The 14475-nt window shown below is 37.0% G+C and overlaps 1 protein-coding gene across 2 annotated transcripts in view; it reads right to left on the bottom strand.

The window, feature by feature from the left end:
• DCTN4-p62 (dynactin subunit 4) overlaps positions 1-14475 on the bottom strand; it is a 124573-nt gene that overhangs the window by 56747 nt on the left and 53351 nt on the right. For both annotated transcript variants that reach the window (XM_089237925.1, XM_089237926.1), the window contains exons 5-8: positions 12188-12289; positions 4955-5019; positions 3000-3109; positions 2111-2220 (exon numbers count right to left, since the gene is read on the bottom strand). In XM_089237925.1, the coding sequence (XP_089094051.1) occupies positions 2111-2220; positions 3000-3109; positions 4955-5019; positions 12188-12289 (387 nt within the window). The remainder of the gene's footprint in view (positions 1-2110; positions 2221-2999; positions 3110-4954; positions 5020-12187; positions 12290-14475) is intronic.

Raw genomic sequence — 14475 nt, 5'->3', positions numbered from 1 at the left:
CCCCCCCCCCCTCCTGTAAAACCAGACATGGTTTGGGCTGTCACTTAAAGTCGGATTTTCCTAGAAGCAGGTTTTCTGTGCCGTGCGCACGTGAATCACCCAGAGCGACACGCCGTCTATTTAGCAATAAGAAAAGCAGTACGACAGTTTTCTTACAGAGCGCAATACAGCTCACGACTGTGCTTTACGTCGGGCGTGATTGGCAGACTGCTTCTGGTGGAGTTAAGCGTCGTGTGCCGCGCATTTCAGCGATATTCTCTTCATTTTCGTGTTTGTCTCTTCCCTTCAAACCGAAACATGCAGCCGATAGAGTGGCTGACGCCAGTGTCATCTTAACGCATGGGCCACCCGGACATGGCCCAGGGGCCTTACAAAAATGAGATCCGATTGAAATTTTCCAGAATTTACCGGGTAGGGCCTCAAAAAAACCACTTGGCCCGGGGGCCCATGATGCTCTTAAGACAGCCCTGGCTGATGCCAAGGTCATATACCATATAGTCGTCCTGAGCTGATGCCCACGCTTGGAAAACACAAATGCGTAACGTCATTATGTAACACATTTCTGCCGACACGAAATTATCCAGTTCGGTTCACGCGTCACAAAAAGCCTACTCCTAGGAAGACCTGGCTTCAGGGATGAACGCTCATTACGGAATCTCATGGAATCTCTCGTGTGTGGATAGAGCCTGTTCCTCCCTCTTTTTTTTTTTGCCTTTTTATTTACGGCAACCGATCTGCGAAACAGATTCGCTTTCCCCACTGGACTTCGGTTTTTAACACTTTATGGCACGGCGACAAAAAGATACGAGTGTCGTCACCTCCTACTCCAGTGGAACTGAAGTTTTTTCTCTCTTCTTTGTCAGTAGCGAGTTGTGATGTAAATAAAACACGCCAAAAAATACTGCGGAAAGCAGTGACATTCTGAGGTTTCTCGAAATTTTTGTAGTGAGATATTGGCTGTAAACAAAGGAAGGGAGGGATATAATAGGAAAAAATTGCGGTAAAAAAGGACGATTGCGGCAAAAGTAGGAAAAATAGGAGAGCTGTGTGAGGTCTGCATTCAGTATACTGCGTAATATAGGCGGTTCGAGACATCGTGTTGCTGCATAAGCCGCTGGGTGTGGGGGAATTTTCATCTACTGGTTCTGTTAGGCAGAAATGCTGATTTTTCTTTTCCCATGATCATGCATCCTATGTTGATCCGCTCGCGTCGAGCGATAAAGATTTTTTCCCTTTCTTTTTTTTCCCCCTTCTCTGATACTGATGTTATCTTCACTTTTGAATATGCCGCCAAGTAAACCTGTTTTCATTGGTAATTTTGTTCGTAGAGCCAGATGGGCAGATTACTGACTGTGTATATATAGACTGAATGATGTGTATTTGTATCTTATCTTTTCACTTGCCTTGAATAAAACCGGCTTTGATGCCGATAGTTTATTTTTAACTTGGCCCGACTCGACTCGTAATTTTTCGATCTTAAATTTGATGACTGAACAAGAGGTTCCGCGGAGTGATATTCAACACACCATCAATTTCCAATGCCGACCAGTTTATGACATAGGCAGGAAACCGTCAAAATTAGCGATTCGGTAAAAAATCATAATTTTAGAAGCAAAAGCGTATAATCGTATTATTTCGCTAAAATCATACTAAATACGACAAAATCGTAACAGGTGGCAGGTATGCCCACCCATTGAATGTCCCAATCCCATTCCCCTGCATTCACATTTTCTATTTACAAAAAGGAGGGCGTTTTTTCTCTTTTTTCCCTCTTTATATTCAGGGGAAGCTTCCTCTTATTTTTCTAGGCAATGCTATTCATCACCATGGGGAATCCCTATTCTAAGAAAAATCATCCCTTTAGAGGAAAAAAAATGACTTTTTCAGGAGTGGCCGCAAAAAGTAAGGAGTTATAAGGGCCCTTCCAGGGGGGAAAAAAGTTAGGACTTTTTAAGGAGTTTGTAAGGATGTGCAAACCCTGTGAAACTAGATCACATAAAATTACACACCATGGCTTTATAACAATAAATTTGAAAGACACAATGGAATACTAACTAAATCATTCAGTAAATAATTTTTGAATGAAATACACATCAAGTGTTCAAATTACTTTACAACGTTGTGATCTTTTGATATGAAGGTATTTCTGCTGAGGATGTAACTCTGATCTATATACTGGTTGAAATTGAGGTTGTGACAGTCTTTGCTTCAGAGTACAAACTGAAAGATACATGATAAAGAAATAAAAAATTATCTTGTTAATTTAAAACTATGAGCTGGTTTCAAATTTTGTTAATAAAAATATAACTTGGATACTTAAATGTAAAATTTGGTTACCAACAGCTTGGTTAGCTGCAATCATAATGAGCATGACTTATAAAGTTTTTCAACCACTCAATTGAACTTTTAAATGGATGGCAGAAATTTTGTGACAAAATATTACGACTCCACTCAGTGCTTCACACTACTAATGTGTGTTATAAGGAATTGGAAAGAGTTTGTCTGGTGTATTGGTCAGCGCACTTGCCAGGTATGCAAGGGTATTCTGATTCGATTCCTGGAGGAGACAAATCACTTTTCTTTCCAAATATTAGTTTTGGCATAACTTCCAGAAAATTCAATTTCTCAGTATATTTCATGCCGGAAAAAAATACCATCTCTTCATACAAAATATTTTCAGTTAACTACAATTTAAATTTTTTTTTTGAATATTTGCCATAAAATCTTAAGAAAAAGAATGGGTATTTGGATACAATTTTGTTCTATTTCATCCTTCATATATGATGTACTAGGGAAATTGAAACCTACAAAAAGGAAAAAGGAAAAAAATGGGCATCCTTAATAGGATTACATCATTTTGTGGCAAAAATGAACTAAAATACTTCAATATTGTGGTTAAAACTAGCCTGCATAGTGGCGGTTAAATTCTGATTTTGAGTATACAAAGTTTACTTTAACTTTAGGGTTGATTTACACAACACATACATATAAGCACATACTTTTAGCTAAATTCACAGGATCAGTAAGATATTTTTCAGGCAGTGCTTCAAATTCTGAGGTTGCTTCAAGAATGCACAAATCTTCTGTCGATTTAGAATCTTCTTTGGTACTGTAAAAAAAATTCAACTTCTCTCAAAAACTCAGTAGAGAAATTGAAAAGTTTACAAAATAGTCTTTCAAAAGTTCAGACAGTGTGTGAAAATTGATTTCCTGGGAAAACTGCTGAACGTAAAAGAAAAAATCTTTTGAATTTCAAAGAAAAAAGCTTAAGACTAAGTATAATACATACCAGATCAAAAAAAATTACAACCTAGCACACTGAGCTCATGCAAAAATGAAAATAAGGTGTTTGAAAATTTTAAGCACAAATTAATGGCTATGTGTAATTGGATGATCAAAATAATGCATTAGGTGTGATATGAATGCAGAGAAGAGAAAGAACTGATTTAGTCATTGAATAAAAACATTGAAATCATTGCAGAGCCAAGACTGTGTTTAACAAAATTTTAAATGCTTTATGCAAACTGGTCAGCCCAGTTGACCTGACCTGGCAAACATCTGGCTTTCGCAGGGCTTTGACGGACCCTTATATATATTGATCCCCAAGATATCAATATTCTGATTCTTCTGATCATTAGGTTTGCCATACATAGTTGTCAACCATAATTATCACAAAGAAATATGACAACGTGGAAATGACTCTGAATCATAGGGATCAATAAATATATAGGGGCTAGCAAAAGCCTGAAATTCTGACATTGGGCGGGTCAACTACTACTACTACTAAACCACACATGTACCTCGTCCATATTCCTCTGCGGAACCTCTAACGAATTGGTACATGCGGGAATGTGTGTGTACATGTAGTGAAACCTGACGTAAAGTTTGTTTCTGTGTAATGCTTGTTATGTGTAGTGCTGCCATCTGCCACCAGTTTTTTTTCTAACTATGAGTGAAGTGTTATGATTGAATGATTTATCGTTGTAGGATAAATCATTCAATCATAACACTTCACTCATAGTTAGAGCGGGTCAACTGGGCAGGTCAGTTAGTGAAGAAGCCAATTTCATTCTTTGGCAGAAACATATCACGACAAATGAAAAAAAAACATTCAGGTGCCATGCCAGCCAAATTTCTTAGGAGCCAAGTATGGTTTTTTTCTCAAGAAAGGTGATTCAAAATATTTTTCCTTTTTCCCCACTTTTCTGAGACTTGATATATACACCTTCTTCCCATGTTCAAAGACATGCTGTAATAGAATCAGAAAATTTCAGTGCCATCCTTAGACTTCAATTTAGCAATCACATATAGTTCATAATCACATAGGTTTAGGTACCAATAAGAATTTTCTAGTAAACATGGTGACCTGACCCCTGGGATTTGTCAAGCCATGATATATATTTACATTTTTGGAACTTGTGAGTTTAAACAAGGGTTGGCTTTTTGACATGACAAGTGTCAAAAACTGGTTTAAACTGTCAAAAACCTAAATGAATACTTTTGGATAATTTTTTGAACACAATAGGTATATAACATGATGAAAAACTTACTTTTCGCATATCACAATGTTTTATTTCTGAATATTAATTTATTATAATAATTAAAACAAAATATTATAATTTACAAATTTGAATTTCTTGACATAAAAAAAAGAGTCTAGAACATATAAAATTTAATTTTATGTTCCATTTTATCTAAACTATTTATTACTTATTACTGTGTTCAATTTACAAGTTCTCATGTTTATTCAAAATATGTGTGATAGGGCATCAGGGTTAGGTTTCTTACCTCGGAGATTAGTTCAGTATTAAAACAGTAAAAAAACTTACTATCGATGATGTAAAATAGTTTTTGTTAATCTGATTAAATAACTGAACACTTAGTTCTATGCGTTCATACAGCAACTGAACGAAAGAAAACTTTCAATTTAAACCGTTTAACTTAATGGGCATACCTTATTGATATGGGACTCATACCAGCCAACTTGCGAGCAACTACAGCAGATATTCCATACTTGTCCTATAAAATAAACAATACAAATAATATATATATCTGACAAGTGTAAAAAAAGTTTTATTCCACAATGCTGAAAATTTATTGATGAGAAAATTGTTTATATACATTTTCTTTTGTTGAATGAGATCAAATATATAACTTCATCTAAGCCAGCATTGCCAAAGTTCTCTTGTGACAAAAAAATTTTTGCTCATAAATACTACAAAAATAGACTGAGTCTGTGTGACCCAGCATACCCTTTTTGGCTCCCACATCTCAAGTAAGAATAAACCAAAGGCTTAGTAATTTTTCAACTTTTTTTGAAGCATCATGTTCTTATTGTTCACCAAAGTTTTTTCATTATCTTTCTTGATGGCAGAGATACAAACCAATATACCTAGGAAGATGGAAGGGGATCACACTGACCCTCTTATTACATTAGCACACATCCACAAAGTAATGCTACCAACATTGTCACAACTGATTTTTGTAATTTCAAAATTTTTCTGATAGTCTGTGCATCTAATACAATGGGATTAGATGTCCCATTCATGAGATTTATTTTTCTAACATTTTCATCTGCAGATGTCTCAGATTATTTTTCCAAGTATTTTTGTTATTTTGTCCTACAAATTTTGTTCGGCAAAGTAGAACGAAAATCCATGTTGTGTCTATAATTGCTGCAGAAAAGGCAAGATGATGCAGATTTAACTAAGAGGAAATCTTTTTCGCATAGTTGGCAGACATTGTATATTTATATATAAGATATATCCAGCAGTGTGATAATGGTGAGAATTCAGAGGAAAATAAAAACTATTCCAAGCCATACATTGGTGAAGCTACTGGAAACAGTAAGCACAAGCAACATTGAGGCCAAGAAAACAACCTACAACTACATCCAAACATCAACTGATCTCCAAAAATATATCGGAGACATCCCGTCTGTCAGTTATAAAAAAATTACTGCAGATGAAAGGGTATGAAATATGGAACCTTCTTCCTTATAAGGACGACAATACCCTCTAATTAAGGATGCCAAAATATTTTATGAGAAAACCTGGTTGCTGAAACTTTTACAAATCAAAATTGACAAGCTTAGTTGAACCCTTTTGGAAAAATTGTCAGTACAGGTGCTTTATCTTACTTTTTTACTTGCTTCAAATCTAATAGAAAGTAAGATCAGCACTCATTGATCCCATTCAAAACTTATAAATGATGCAACACTGAAATCCTATTGGGAGTAAATATATGGGTTGGGCAAAAAGTCTGTGTCAAAACTTTAAAAATTCATAAAAATCGGAAAAATAACCGTAATTAAAAACGGTTTGCAGGGTTAGCATTGCTAGGTCACAGAAATTTTTTTAAGACAGGGAAAAACCCTCAAAAACAGCCAATAGGTGGCGCTTATGTACACAAGTCAAAGAAAATATACGCAAATAATAGAATGCCTCAAAATCATATATTGCAGCAGTATGTGTTCCACATGACCATCACAGGGGATAGCACATTGCAGGCGAGTCACAAATCCAGCAATGACAGAGTGCAGCAGGTCCGGATGTATACATGACACTTCTCTGCGGATAGCATCTTTCAGTTCCGACAGATTGGATTGAATCGGATTGATATACCCGGGATTTCAAATATCCCCATAAACAGAAGTCTGCCGGTGTCAAATCTGGAGACCAAGGAGGCCACAGGAACCTGCAATGCCTTATGATTTTATCTTCCCCGAACGTCTATATCAGGAATGCCTTGACCGGAGTAACAGTGTGACTAGTTGCTCCATCTTGCATAAACGTGACGGTAGAAAACACATCTCTTTCATGCAAACATGGCACGACCTTCTCTGGCAGAAGCATTAAATAACACTGTGCATTCACCGTAGCCGTTTTCCCCCCATTTACTGGGCACTGTGTTTTGAAGAAGGGTCCTATGATGAACAAACTCGTATAAACCCACACCCCTCACTCACTTTTGGGGAATGCAATGGTTTCTTTTTGTATGTACTGGAAAAATGAGCTTCATCTGCTCAAAAGATGCATACATCCCGCGATTTTAGTGCTTCGATCTCATCTTTCATCGCGTTTTGCCACTCGTCCTTCTGTGATGAATTTCTTGCTTCAAAGTAAGAATTAGGGATTTTTATGTTGACACAGTGAGCTTCGATGTTCGTATCCGATTCATTTGATGCATCATCATAAACGTCATTTTCTCGCTTTGTATCCCCTTTGAAATCAAAATCGTCTAAGTTTATGCTGATCCCTTTTCATTCACAATATTTTTGTACATCGTTTCTACTTCTGAGTCGGATATTTTCTTCAGGATAGTAATAGACATCTTTTCTGCCCGCTGCATCCCCCTTTTTTCTTGTTTTTACAACCCTTTTCCATTTCACGTTTTCGTCATATTGCATTTTCTGATTTTCTATGTCCTCTTCAGAATCTCTCATTTCTACATCTGAATTATTATAAAAGTTAATCAAAGGATTTTCACGACATTTTTGAGACTCTCTTTGAATTTCTGTACCCATAGTAAATTCATTGAATTTTACATGCTTCGTCTCAATAACCTTGTTGGTTTTCAAAATCCAAACTCTATATCCTTTTGTTTTTATTGCATAGCCAACCAACACTCCCTTTTCCGCTTTGCTATCTAGTTCGTCTCAATATCTTTTAGGATTGAAGACGTAAGCCAAACTTCCTATGACTTTAAAATGTCTGACAGAAAATTTTCTGTCACTGAAAACGTTCAAGGGTGCTTTTCCTTTCAAAGTTCTATGCGGGAATCTATTTCGTAAATAGTTCTGTGTATTTACTAGTTCGGCCCACATGTCTTTCGGTAATTTTCCTTGAAGCAACAAGGACCTGACTCATTCCATGAGGGTTCAATTATATCGTTCTGCGATACCGTTCATTTCTAGAGAGTAGATATTCGTTCTTTCGCTTTTTATTTCATTCTCTCTCAAATATGTCTCGAAATATTTAGCACAAAACTCTAACCCATTATCCGATCTAATCCGTTTGATTTTTTTCCCCGTTTGCCGTTCGATTTTAGCGTGATAGGATTTGAAACAGTTAAAAACTTCATTTTTGTGTTTCAATATATATACAATTGCATACCGGGAAAAATCGTCAATTATAGTATAGAAATACGCTCCTTCTTTTGATAATACTGGCGCCGGTCCCCATAAGTCCATGTGACATAATTCTAATATATCGGTAGTTTGCACTTCATCGACTCCTTCAAATGATGCGCGTTTTGCTTTAGACATCATACATGTATCACAATTTTCAATTCTCCCGCGTAGTTTATCAAGCCCGTATACTAAGCCACTTTTTGAAAATTGACTTTATGCTTTAGCATTTAAATGTCCGAATCTGGTGCGCCATAACATCATGCCGTTTCTATCAAGCAAATGAGCTTCGTGTTTAGTATTCATGTTAATTACCTCTGTATTAACAACAAAGTTTTCCAGATAAAGGGGCACTGAAAAATAATTTTCCATTTGCTTTGAAAACATCAATTCTTCTATCACCTAGGCGAGCTCTGTAACCCGCAATATCCATTAGTCTCCCGCTAATTAAATTTCGGCACGTACCTAGAGCATACAAAACATTTTTCAACAAAAGTTCTACATTACCTTTTGTTCCACGTATCTTAATTTTAACATCACCGGATCCAAGAACCTTTGTCGTTCCTTCTGCAATGATGGCTTCGCCATCCGGGATTTCTCAAAAAGTTGAGAAAAAGGTTCTGTCATTGCAAAAATGTTCAGTCGTGGCTGTATCAATTAGCCACTGCACACCTTTTGATGTTGATATCATCGCGAACGCGTATAATGCACCACTTTCACTATTGTCCACAAACTGAAGATTGTTTTTCTTCATTTTTCTACTAATCACAGTTTTCCGTTCTTTACAGTTTCTCACGATATGTCCGATGACTCTATTTGTAGCACATTCTCGAGTCCTTGAATCTTGATTTCACCTTCTTGGATGATTTTCGACATTCCGTCGAACCAAACGCTGTATCTTCAGAGGTCATCTCATCTTCACGATGTTGAACTCTATCGTACTCCGACAAAAGCACTTCGCATACTTTCGCTGATGTAAACTTTCCATCTGGAAGTTGATACAACTGCATCACCACGTTGTCATATGCCTGCGGTAAATGGGCTAGAAGTTGAAACACCACTTCATCATCGGGCACCTTTCGTCCGGCTAGTTCCAAATCATTGACAGCTCTGAAAATTCTGCCGACGTACATAGACATAGTTTCAGACGGCATGAATTTTATTCCCATGAATTCACTTCGAAGTGCTGCCACTCTTGCTCGTGTTTTCAGTTCATAGGCTTGCTCTATATCTTTCCAAACCTTTCTCGGATCTGTGGTTTCTAATAAGAGGTTTTTCAATTCATCCTCTATGCTCAGGTATATGACTGAGAGCGCTTTATCCCTCTTTGCGTTGAATTGCGATATTTCTTTCCGTGTAGCTTCCGATGAAGGCTCGGGTTCAGAACCATCCACAAAACCAAACAGCCCTTGGTTCATCAGCAACATCTTTGTGTTGAATTTCCAATGATGATAATTGTCCTTATTCAACTTCGAATAAGCAAAGATGTTACCATCCAACGTCATTTTCAAAATTTTTCAAGTCCCTAATTTCAACAACTCAGTCCAAAACGGGCTCTGGGCCCATAACCCTTGTTGGGGGCAGAGCGTGTCGACTGAGCTGAAGAAAGAAAAACAACGATCGGAAGTTCATTTTGAACTCTAACTTTTATTCTATAAAAGTTTCAAAAAAAAAGATCATTTACGTTCATCAGAAAATACGGCTGGCAATCAAAAGGGAGAGACAAATCAAATCCCGACATACATACATACATGAAAAAAAACAGACATCTCACATATAGAGAAAAAACCAGTCTATATATCCGTGCTCCCGAGGGTGAGAACACGCCTCCGCCGATTTGCATATAGCGTCGGAACAACTGGTTCCCGCACGTGCATGGAGGGGGGGGGGAAAAGAAGGAAAACAATCCAACAGTTTACAACTGTGAACTGGTTGAGGATTAGGAGCGCAAGTTCTTATAACCGCCTCATTTGCATATTTCCACCAAAGTTGCTCATACCAGCACTACAACATTTTCATTGCATTAAGGGTTTTTGCATGTGTCGCTGCAAGTGACCAGGCAAAGACACATTGACAATGAACAAATAATTTATTAGGTTTCCTAACAAAGAATTCTGAACTGAAATCTTTTTCATGGGTCTAGGAATTCGAAGGGGTCGAATTAAGTCCACAACCAATCAGTCCTATTGACAACAAGTAGTAACGAGTCTGTAGGGTCCGATAGACGGAGATGAGCGATGATGAGTTAATGGGGTTCACTCAGTGGAGATGGGTAGTCGACAACAAGTCTGTAGGGTCAGATTGATAATGAAGAAACCATAGAATCTGATTAGCAGCAACAAGCAGTCAACAGCGATGATTGACTGACGATGACAAGTGACAGGCGACGGCGATGACTCCATACAGTTCCAGTTGATGAAGGTTGCCCAAGTGGCGCAGTGTGGTAAAGATGCTCGTCTTCCACTATGAAGGTTACCATCAAGGTCCATGGGTTTGAATCCTGGCATAGAACATTAGAAGCAAGTTCTTTACCTACCGAGCCTAGGGCGACCACCAATGGATGAAGCCTTCATTTCCCACCCAACTCCACTGGTTAGACATTGCCGTATGGCGATATATGACCGGAGTTGGTGTGCAGTGTAGTAGTTGACGAAGGTGAGCGATCGATAACAAGTCTGTAGGTTCCAGTCAGTGGCAATGAATGATAAGCGATAGCGAGTCTGTAGGTTCCAGTCAGTGGCAACGAACGATAGGTGATGGCGAGTCTGTAGGTTCCAGTCAGTGGCAACGAACGATAGGCGATGGCGAGTCTGTAGGTTCCAGTCAGTGGCAACAAACGATCGGCGATGGCGAGTCTGTAGGTTCCAGTCAGTGGCAACGAACGATCGGTGATGGCGAGTCTGTAGGTTCCAGACAGTGGCAGTGGATTCATAAGCTCCCGCTATTAGATTTAGTCCATCTGATGATGACGAAGCAAGAGAGTTCAAGAACGGTAGGTTAGTCTAGCGTAGTAGATTGAGAAGAGTATCTGACACCTCAGCACAGGCAATTTCTGGTGGAGGTGATCCTCAGAGAAGGGGAAGTTCAGTCTATTATTTTTCAGAGACCTCAGAAATAACTTAGCAGATCGCTTCTAAAAATGGAAAACTCTCAACACACCAGCAGTTCTCACACGCAAATAAAGCACAAATGCAGTCAAGTAAGAAGAAATTACGCCTTCTTATACAAGTTAAAGTGCTCCAAGTGCCATCTAGGCTTATTTGCATACTAGGAAGAGAATTTCCCTCACCGCACTAGTTCAGTGACATAGCCGAGAAACATGTACATCTACATGAGGAAAATGACGTCACTCCTCGGGAGACGTACAATCTAGGATCGTTGTGCGATCTCAGATCAGAGATCATCACAGCGCCACCTATAGGCTGTTTTTTTGCTTTTTTTCCTGTCAAAAAAATTCCTGTGACCTAGCAATGCTAACAAGGCAAACCGTTTTATATTTCGGTTATTTTTCCAGCTTTTATGAATTTTTAAAATTTCTACAGACTTTTTGCAGTCCATATGTACACTCTTCTAAACCTGTGTTCTCCCCCCATACTGACCGCATTATGAGCAGTTTGCCCATAATGCTTTAAAAACTAAAGAATAAAAAAATATATTAATAGAAAATGCTTGCATCCTCAATTTGTGTTATAACATTATTCTGTCTTTAAAAATATACCTACCTATAATATTGAAATGCTCAAAATCTATAGGGTCACACAAACCTCTACCATCTTTCTAAGTATAGTCCTCCAACTTGTTTTTCTAGTTTCTTTGTTTCAATTTAGTAGGTACTGCAACTTGATTTGAAATTCAAATATTAGTTTTTAGCTAGGAATCCAGAACTTTTCAACAGCTGATGACAATGACCACAGCATGTGCTTATGCATTTTTAGCCTGTTAGGCACTGCTTGTTCCAATTGGTTGTAGTGAATTGAATTGTTGATGTTCCGCCTTTTCGTAACCTGAAAGCAACAGAAGCTAAAATAATAATAAAAACAACAAAACAGCTATACTTACTGAGAAGTGAAGGTAGCTGCAACGCTGACTCAGTTTTTTCCTCTCTTTCTCTAACTTTTCTTTTTGAGCTAGAACACGATAATGTTCCATCAATGCAAATATCTGTAACATTAATAAGATATAATATATTCAGTCTTTCTTATAACTCTACATACAAACTGTGAGGGGGAGGTAGACAACATCAATATGAACCATAATCACACTGCATGATCCAGAACAACAACCAAAGGAGACGGAAGAGATTAGGTGCATGTATAGGGAGAAGAGGAGACATAGGGACTTATGTTTCCCCTCCAAAGCCAACAAAAAATTTTATATTCTTTTAAATATTTTTGTAACAAAATTAAAATATGAAAAAAATCTTTTACATGCAATAAATTCTTTTATATGTAATATTTTATATCCTTCCTTTTGCTTTTAATCTTATATGTTAAGCTTCTTGTTTATTTCAATGATAATTTTAAGTTTTAATGTTTTTGTTTGTCACACAATTTCTTTTATGTTTACTTTGAAGTTTTATATCTTTTTGTTGTTAACTCCTTTTAAGCTCAGTGTATTGCAAGAGAGTTGTTTGCTTTTATCGCTATGAAATTGCGATTGCTGCATCGAACCCACCTTGCCGTATGCTTGTAATGGCGGGACAGCTGAACTTATTGATATATGTAATTGATTTGTTAATTTAAATGCTTTTGAAGGTTGGTAACTCAAAATTTCATGTAAGTTACAATGGCAACTCTTCCAGGGTTGCAAGCACTGCTTTTTGGGGGGGGCACAAAAAATGTCTTTGTGACCCCAAAAAAAAGTGCTTACAACCCAGGAAGAGTTGCCATTGTAGCTTACATGAACTCATCACCTAATTTTTAATAATATGCGTGAACCAAGTTTTTATGCGTCCTTTCCCAAAATTTCTGTATTTGGCATTCTGGTACATCAGTGACATCATTCTGTCAACTAGTCCATGTAAACTAAGATAAAAATAGCCTCAATCCCGGCAAAATTGCAACAGAAGCTTTGTAAATTGTTTCTTATTCAGAATTATTCTTATCAGAAATTATTACTGAACATATCCAAAATCAGACAAAATCGGACCACAGGAACATTCTTAAAACCAGATTTTAAAATCTTGTTTACATGTGCAAGATTAGGGATACCAAAACAGCTTCTTCCCCTTTGTAGGAAAAAAAAGAAAAAGATTGATTTACACCCTATTGGTGGATTTTCGCTTGTTTTTTTTGCTCCTTTCCCATAATCCTTCACAATTTTTCCCTGATGCCAAGTACAATTTTTTTCCCATGTAAACAGAGCTGAAATGGCGGTCAGTGATCTGTCCTGTTGGGCTGTATTTTCAATACTTTTCTGAGTTTCCTGATTTTTTTGTGTATTTATAGTTATAACTAATTTCCTGTATAAAAATTAACAGTACTGATATTTGTGTAATTTGTGGACAAAAATAAGACAATGAAGCAGACAAAGTTTCGCAAAAGGGAGCAGACAGTGTAAATGAAGCTTGTAAATGAAGATAGCTAGAGCTGTAAAAGCAATGTAGTTGCAACTGCTGGAATTAGTGTTCAGGTTTTGTGTCGGAAGATATTTACTGATGAAAAGAGCATTGAAATTACAAAATGGAAGGCTAGCTGAGAAGAAATAAGAAAAAATTAGTTTAACTGAGGTTTTATTATCGTTTCTTTTGTGAAAAATTTGTAACTTATCTTCAAAAAATAAACTTAAATCAGAAAATGTGAAAGTAAGAACTGCACAGTATGCTGAAGCCATAACAAAATGTTAGTGAATGCTGCTGCGATGAATGGTCATTTGAGGTAAGCGGCCGGTTAGCATATTATACAAGTGATTTGTTGCTGCAGATTGTGTCTATTATCAATCATGCACTACAAATTTTCATAGTGAGAGAAATATTCCTCGCAAATATTGCTCTTCCAATAGATCTTCAGGAAAAGGGTGACTAAGTAATGAAGAGCAATACAAAGCTTTCCTTCATACCTACGAATCAGAGTTGGGTTTTTGATGTCAAAAACTGGTTTAAACCGTTGAAAACCATCAAAAACCTGAATGAATGCCTTTTGATAATGTTTTGAACACAATAGGTGTACAACATGATGAAAAACTTACTTTTTGGCATGTTACAATGTTTTATTTTTAAACATTAATTTATTACAATAATTAAAACAAAATATTAATTATAATTTGCAATTTTTAATTTTTCAACATAAGAGTCTAGAACATATAAAATATAATTTTATGATTTATTTATCTAAGCTACTCATTACCTG

This window comes from Pholcus phalangioides, unplaced genomic scaffold (assembly GCF_987345545.1).
Source record: "Pholcus phalangioides strain wild (caught in Gottingen) unplaced genomic scaffold, Ppha-v1.0 ptg000010l_1, whole genome shotgun sequence".
NCBI classification, from domain to species: Eukaryota; Metazoa; Arthropoda; class Arachnida; order Araneae; family Pholcidae; genus Pholcus; species Pholcus phalangioides.
Note: the sequence above shows the minus strand (reverse complement) of the source record. Positions and strands in the feature narration are given on the sequence as shown.